At 40.9% G+C, this 7953-nt stretch overlaps 2 protein-coding genes across 2 annotated transcripts in view; both read left to right on the forward strand.

Annotated features, from left to right (window-relative positions):
* Positions 1-6231, forward strand: part of LOC144473369 (uncharacterized) — a 44539-nt gene extending 38308 nt beyond the window's left edge. Inside the window, exons 14-22 of the mRNA XM_078187180.1 lie at positions 154-508; positions 802-1050; positions 1139-1288; positions 1432-1752; positions 1850-2022; positions 2092-2212; positions 4653-4816; positions 5297-5518; positions 5827-6231. Coding sequence (XP_078043306.1) covers positions 154-508; positions 802-1050; positions 1139-1288; positions 1432-1752; positions 1850-2022; positions 2092-2212; positions 4653-4816; positions 5297-5518; positions 5827-6090 — 2019 coding nt within the window. The 3' untranslated portion in view covers positions 6091-6231. The remainder of the gene's footprint in view (positions 1-153; positions 509-801; positions 1051-1138; positions 1289-1431; positions 1753-1849; positions 2023-2091; positions 2213-4652; positions 4817-5296; positions 5519-5826) is intronic.
* A 343-nt stretch (positions 6232-6574) lies between these two features.
* LOC144473562 (palladin-like) lies at positions 6575-7871 on the forward strand. The gene is made up of 3 exons (XM_078187525.1): positions 6575-6746; positions 7052-7322; positions 7619-7871. Exons 1-3 carry the CDS (start codon positions 6575-6577, stop codon positions 7869-7871), a joined length of 696 nt encoding a protein of 231 aa, XP_078043651.1.
* Positions 7872-7953: the final 82 nt, after the last annotated feature.

Genomic DNA, 7953 nt, shown 5'->3' on the forward strand with positions numbered 1-7953 from the left:
TTTTCCCTTATACTTTGTTTTACACTGTTTTATAGTTTCTCTGATGTTTTTTTAACGAATCTAGCAAACGTAATTATTGTGATAATATTTTTTGATGTGACGAGCAAACAAGAATAAGTAAAAATAAATGAAATGGCATAAATTTCATCGCAGATGGTACCAAGAGAAAAAGGAAAGAAGCCATCATTCTGCACAAGGTTAACAAACAGAACGGTAGGGGTTGGTATGAGAACGAGGCTGACGTGCACCGTGCTTGGATATCCGGAGCCGAGGGTGCACTGGACCAAAGACGGCGAGAAGCTCGAAATCACGTCGAGCCGATATCGAACTCGGTTCGACAACGGTATGGCTTATTTCGAACTGCATGAAGCACTCCCCGAAGATTCCGGACTGTACACCTGTGTCGCTGAGAATGTTCACGGAATTGCAACCACCGAATCCACATTAAAAATTTACCCCGATTTCCAACCAGCACTGTCACCCCCTACCTTCACAAAATCCATTAAAGGTAAGCACGTAAAGCGTAGGGCAAAGGAAAATAATTATATCGTAAGACAAATTAAAAAACGTATAAATAAATATCGTATCGCAAAAGTGTTAAAACTTAAAAACTTCTCCACCATCCCGATATATTATTGTTGTAAATAACTCGTTAAGACGATCGAAAAATTAATGGAGATTTTGAAAGTGAATAACAAGTTCCCAAACGTATACAACGATTAATAAATCATATTTAGTTTTCATTCACACTCTGTATAAACTATACTTCGACGATTGCAATGCCGCTTTTCCATTTTGCAGACACTTATCGGCATTCGGATAACGAGTTAATTCTGGAGTGTCGTGTCCGCGGCTACCCCGCGCCGCTTATTTCCTGGGTGAAAGACGGCTGCATACTCCAAGGCGATCGCTACAAGCAAAGTTACCTGGACGATGGCATTTATCGACTAGAGATCGCTGCACCCAATTCTTCCGACAATGGCCGCTACATATGCAGAGCTATGAACGATCTGCGTACAGAAGAAATAGCCCATGTAGTCCAGTTCGATGGTAAGACTATCTATTTTATCGATCTTTTTATCGATTGATTTACAATTTATTATACAATTATTTACAATTTAACATAATTTATTTCAAGAACGAATTCGGCGAACGGTGGGCAAGCACCACGAACTTTTTGACGACCACTTCGGCACTGATGTTTTCAAGAGGTCATATTTGTCCAGTTACCTATCCGACTACAATGTGCCTATTGGAAGTAGCATCGCCGCCCAAATCAGAGCGAAAGGTATTTTCATGAATAATAAGACTTAACGCTAAACTAACGAGACACTATAGAAACAACTGATTTAAAAAAAGAACAAAGAATAAATAATATATATTTCCAAAGAAACGGAATCGAATAACTGTTGCATAAACGTGTGTGTGCAGGCGCGTCCGCGCCGGAAGTAAGATGGTTCCGCGGCGAAAGAAGAGAACCGTTTTCTTTTTCGAAAGCGAAGGCATTCACCGACTTTGGTATTCACACCTCTTTTGTGCCGGAGATTTCTGAGTCGGAGAGGGGCTCGATCATATCGAAATATTTTGGACACGTGGACAGCATGAGCACGATGGATACAAAATCGGTAGGTACTATGGACACCGGAAAGCCCGCTATGTTTGTATCGAGACCTGCTGAGAAATCGATCACCGTCACCACCGGAGAAGATGTTAGCGTGTCGTTTAGATGCGCTGGAAATCCCAGACCCCGAGGTAAACTGATTACATATTATAATTATACGATTATAATAATTCATTTCAATTTATTAATAGTTTTGTTAACTTGAAACTTTCATCTCGAATTTTTTAGTAATCTGGATGAAAGGACTAAGAGACATCACTAACGGCCCTAGGTCCATCAAAGAGGCCATCGACGACTATGTCAGGTTAACCTTAAAAAGGGTAACACCTTCGGACGAGGGCACCTATTGTATACTTGTGAAAAACAGACACGGATGCGACAGAAGTTTCTTCTCGATCAAGGTAAATCGACGATATGAAATATTAATTTAATCACAGATACAGTCTCTTAGGTTCGTTATAATTATTTAGGTGAAACAGCGTGCCAGATCGTTGACACCGGATTGGAGTACTGTCAGTAGCCGCACCGATACTGGAAGTCTTCTAGGTCTATCAACTGAGAACCGCGACGATGAAGTTCCCTATGTAAAAAGTAAGTTCCTCTTTTTACCTTTTCGTGGTAATATTTATTTACGTATTTATAACTATATTGAACATATTACTCCATCGCTCTGAATATTTTATTTGACTCCGATCGTCTGAAAAATAGCAAAGTAAAAAATTCTTTAATTTTTACTAATCATCATTTGATAATTTATTTCTCGAAATTAACGAACGGCGTTCGTTATGCCAGGAAATGAAAATTTATAAACTGGTGTGCCACAGGTATACGAATTAAACGCGCCAGCGCTTCGCATTTTATTGCGTACGAGAAAATCTCGCGCGACAAAAGTTACGAGGTATGAAATTTCAGCTAAATTGGATTCATGTCATAACATTGTTATCTCATGAAGCCTATTGACAGACGTGTAGAAGTGTCTGCGCGTGGAACTGAAATAGAACCAAATGTGACGGCTCCTTGACCAAGGCTTCGCGCGTTTGAAAATACTGTAGCATACCAGAAATAGCATACTGTACAATGATCGAAACAAACGTAATCCGTTTCGCACGTCCGAGGGAAAAAATGGTTCCTTGGCATGATTAAATAGGTACATTGAACGCGGGGAAGCGAATCGCAGACGTTGGAGAGATATCACAAATCTCGAATTAGAATCGAGTGAAATATTTTCACGCGAACGTTTACATCGCTCTGTAGAAATCACCCCAAATTTGTGATCTCTTAACGTTCGAATTCATCAAGAATTAAAAATAGCTTCGCGAAAGATTATTATTATTTTTATTATTTATAATTATCACTATGATAAAATATGAAGGATACGTCAGTAGATTCAAAATATGAAATTTAAGTTGTTGTTAAACAAACATTTCTTTTGCGAAATAAATTAATCTGTAGTCCTATCGGCGACCATCGATTGTAAACGATGAACAGCTGCGTTATAGAGGTAGAAATTTAATATTTAATACTAGGAAACGGTCGAAAATAAACAGATGAAATTACTGGAGCATGTGGCCACTTCGAAGTAGGCCGTCGATAAATAAACATCGTAGCACGAAATCTGTAATATTAGAGTACGCTGTGAATCGAAAATTCTTCGCGAAATTAATGTTTCGCATTTGTCGAACAAAAATGAAAAGAAAAGATCAAATAATTCTTTTCACAAAATTCATCTATAATACTTTTACGATGATATCAAACGATTAAAAAGACCCGATGTAAAATTGTAGACCTATTGTCTCAAGAATATTATATATAATTAAATGAATGATAAGTAGAACAACGTCGCCCTGAATTCTGCTTGAGTTTCGGCTCTTCCACCTTCCCGACAGCTTGATCCGCTATAAATACAAACATTTCCGCAGTCTATTTATTACAATACAAAATCCCGAGCAGTTGCAATCACTGTAAATCACTACCAATGCCATGCTGAGTGAATCGCGACTACCAGCAACCTTCCGCGACTACGAATTACGATAATGTCATTGTCAAGCTTCAACATAGCCGATAATACCGAGCGACGCTTGAAAACTAAATCGCGATAAGTTTCTATTATGGAATTAAATTTTAATAGATTTTTTATTTCAAGTTGTGGTGAATTTTTATTATAAATAAATATGTGTCCGTTTCTGTTGATAAATAAGCTTGGAAAGATGTGACAGAGGATCGCGACACCATGGATCCGCGAATTATCAGCGGAAATAGGTGACACAAATCTACAAAGTGATGTCCTCGTGTGACGATGGACAAACGCGAAACGACGCCGCCTACATGCGTACACAGTTGCGAGTACACCTCTCTCGTGTCGGGTTATTTTCGTTTGCCTTGCCGATTCGCGCCCCCCCCCCCCCTCCCCCCTACCGACATCCCTCTGTATCCACAAATTCGAAATTCAGTCGGCGTCGGGACGCGAGTCATTTCGTATGCCCCACTTTTTTCGAGCCTTGGGCAACGCGAAAAAACACCTTGACATTTTCCATCTTGCTCGGTGCACGTCTGCGGGTCGCGAAGAATTTTGCGAGTCGCGAAGGATCTTGCGAGCCGCGAAGAATTTTGTAAGTTGCGATGATGAATTTTGCGAGTCGCGCTCTTGTTTTTTACCTAACGGCGATCGGAAGTTGAGAGAGAAACGCGAACGAAAATTCGAAAAGCGGTCGGAGATAATCGCTCGTCGAGGATGAAGACGCATGGTCACGGAATCGTGAACGGCGATCAGGAATTAACGATTTCTCGGCTGAGACGATCGTGGTCCGAGAAAGATTGTCTGATCGTCGAGTTTCTCGAATACTTGTATGGACACAGAGGTCAGCGTCGAAATTTGTCAAATTATTTGCTTCTTAGAGAAAATGATTCATGTGCAAAGATATCTTGAACGATTCGGTAGCAAAGCGTACGGACGTCCGTCCCTTTATTTCGAGGAGTTTGCGTTTTAATCGATAAAAAGCCCGTTATCAATGACCTCGCGATTTGTCCGCAGATGTCCCTGGACCGATCAGCAGCGAGCCAGTTGTAGTCGATGGCGGAAAGAACTGGTTGTCGCTAAGTTGGGGCAAAGCCGAACAAAAGGGACCTGCACCAGTGATTGCCTATAGAGTTGACGCTTGGTTGCTTGGTAGCGACGGTGGTGCACGATGGGTCGAGGTAATTCTGTTGTTTATTAAGAAACAGAATATTTAGTTATAAGAAACAGAAACATGATAACCAATTGTTCGCCGATCTCTGAACGTTTGTGAAAAATTTTACGAATAAGGAAGCTGCGATCAGAGTGGATTCTACTTTTTCAGTGAGACTGCTGAAGAAATAAAATATAATATTACGAAATTATCCAATTTTTAACGTCATGAATTTCGAACATTTTTGTTAAACTGTCGGCGCACAAAGATCTAAAGTTATTATCTTTCCGTTTCTGCTGCATCGGATTTCTTGGCCAAGAAATTTATTCTTCACGCTAATACAATGTTGTGGCTCTGCGCTAACCGCCTACTAATCCTTTGTCTAACGTGCCAATTCCGAAGGAGTCGAGTGAGTAACAACAACATCAAGCTGTTCAAATCTTTTATCGATATAAATATTACTGTGCAAAGATCATTTCGTTTAAATTCGAATTGTTTTCTCGACCAGCTGGGCATAACGCCGATCAACGCTTTCGACGCGTTCAACCTGAAGCCCGGTGGAGAGTACAAGTTCCAGGTGACACCGCGGAATCGGTACGGATGGGGCGAGTCCGTGACTATGACGAATTCTGTAAAGGTCAGCGATACCGTCGATCTGCCCGAGTTCACGAAAATCTTGCCAGGTCAGCTCAAGGTTCTCGAGGGGACAACAGTGAAATTGGAATGCGAGGCAAGTACGCGCACTATTATTAGGTGAGCGCGCCTACTTTTGTTCCGCTACGTTAATCATTAAGCGTGCCGTCCACAATAATTCCGCGGCGACGTCAGGGAACTCGTGGTCATGTCCCGTGCAAGTCGGAAGTGACGGAGATCGCTCCATGGACACCGGTTCTTCTCAAGATGTGCTCAAAATAATGTCGCCGTTTCATATTATTTATTTCAGCAATTTATTTCATAGAGACTGCGCCTGCATTAAATAAAACAATAATGAAATATAAATATATTATATATAATATAAATATACGATTCTCGTTGCAGATACGCACCGACTCGAAAGTCGACATAAAATGGTACCGTGAATCGTCCGAAATTGATTTGAATAACGAGCCGAGATGTTCGATCTCTCGGATCGGATCGCAGTGTTCACTGAAGATCGAGAACGTCGAAGAAGCCGATTCGGGGAGATACGTGTGCGAAGCCAGCAACTTGCTCGGCAAAGTGTCATCGTTTGCTAGAGTGCTCGTCGTCGATGATCCGAAGATCATTGAGGCGGATGCGAAACTCAAATCAAGGTACAGATAGTCTATTTATTTTCAACGGTATGGCTTTCGATACCGTTCGAAAATCGATACTAAAGAATAAATGATATGTTAGAAGTAGCGGTTGTCGAATTAAGTTGTATCATATCTTGAGAGACCATAAACGGATAATGTTCACGAGAAATTGTAGTTTACCAATTATTTTCTTCATCCCCCCTGTCATCTGAACATTATTGCGGACCCGAATGATAGCCGACCCCAGATAAGTCCCCCTCAACGTACAGATTAACAATGTTGACCATTGTTCTCGGTTATAAAAGAGAGGTAATAGAACAAGGATTCGCATTTTACTAGATTAGTTTATCAAGATCGAGATCTTTGGTAGTCTAGTTCATCAAGGTTGGTATTTTTCCTAGATTTCGTTTAACAAGATTGATAGTTTAGATTAATATTGTGGTACATGTGATTTTTCATGGTAAGCCGTGGTGCGATGAGGACCGAATTCATTGTGTTTTGTTTTACTGTCGATGCGCAGCGAGCTAGTAGACGATCTCGAAGACAGACCGCCGCAGTTCACCATGAGGATTCGGGACAGAAGAGTGCAAGTGTCCTATCCTGTGAGACTGACCTGCCAAGTGACGGGTCATCCTGCTCCGGAAGTTACGTGGTACAAAAATGACGAGGAGATCCGTCCAGATGGTGAATAAAAACCTTCATATTTAATATAATAGTACAGACATTTTTATTCCTCGTAAGAATCAGCATTATAGCAATTAAAAAACGAATTGAAGGTTTCTTAGCATGTAATACATGTATACACGATAAGTTTGGTCATTTATTCAGAGATACAGTAAAGTCTGTAGTTTCTAAAAATGCCATAAAAAGAAAGATGCGATCTTGTTTTGAGAAATGACTACATTTCTAAGAATCCTTTAATCGGTGGCTGATGGAAATGTTGCAATCGCGATGAGACCGGGTAGTGACGGATATCTCGTTCCTTGAAGAGCGCCACGTGTTCTGGAACGACGACTCGAATTTCTACACGCTGGAGATCGTTCACTCCACTCTGGAAGATTCTGGCTGTTACATGGTGACAGCGAGGAATGTGAATGGGTCGGTGTCCTGCCGCTGTATCCTCGTCGTGGACAAGGGAATCCGTGCTTACATAGCACCGGAATTCCTCTGCGACCTCGACACCGCGTACACGGTGAAATCGGGAGAAGACCTGCGATTCACTGCTCAAGTTGAGGCGTATCCCAGCGTCGGTGTTGTATGGTAATGACCACTTCATAGAAACTACCCAAATTCTATTGCAATTAATCACCTAATGCTGATTTGCCAAAATAAATATGCTGTTTCATAAGATTAAATGATTGATCTGCAAACAACGATTTACAAATGATTTTTGTGAGGAACTAAAATCCTCGTCCTCATAACAAACCCTTAAAACGAGGAGTGAAATTTTTGTTACAGTTGTATCGTAATTTAAATAAAAACAGACAACACTTTTGCTTTTGCGGAGTATTGTTATTTGAATGAAATAATTACTAAAACATTAATCGTGTGTTTAGGCATCGAGATGGAATTCGTCTTCGCCCAAGTCGAAGGGCAGTGATGACTCTGAATCACGATGGCACCGTCGAACTATCGTTGGGCAAGGTTACCGAAAGGGATGCTGGTGTTTACATCTGCACTGCTACCAATGAAGTTGGCCGCGCTGAAACCTCCGCAAAGGTATCGGTTATTGGCGGTAGAACGGAAGATAGCGAGGTGTCGATCGAAAGACCACCGTCTGTTACGGTTGCGACACCAGATATACCGTAAGTTTATCTATTTATTTATTTATATATTAAATATGTATACTCTAATATTATTAGGTTAGTGCATATGAAATGTCGGATGTTTA

This window comes from Augochlora pura, chromosome 7 (assembly GCF_028453695.1).
Source record: "Augochlora pura isolate Apur16 chromosome 7, APUR_v2.2.1, whole genome shotgun sequence".
Classification (NCBI taxonomy): domain Eukaryota; kingdom Metazoa; phylum Arthropoda; class Insecta; order Hymenoptera; family Halictidae; genus Augochlora; species Augochlora pura.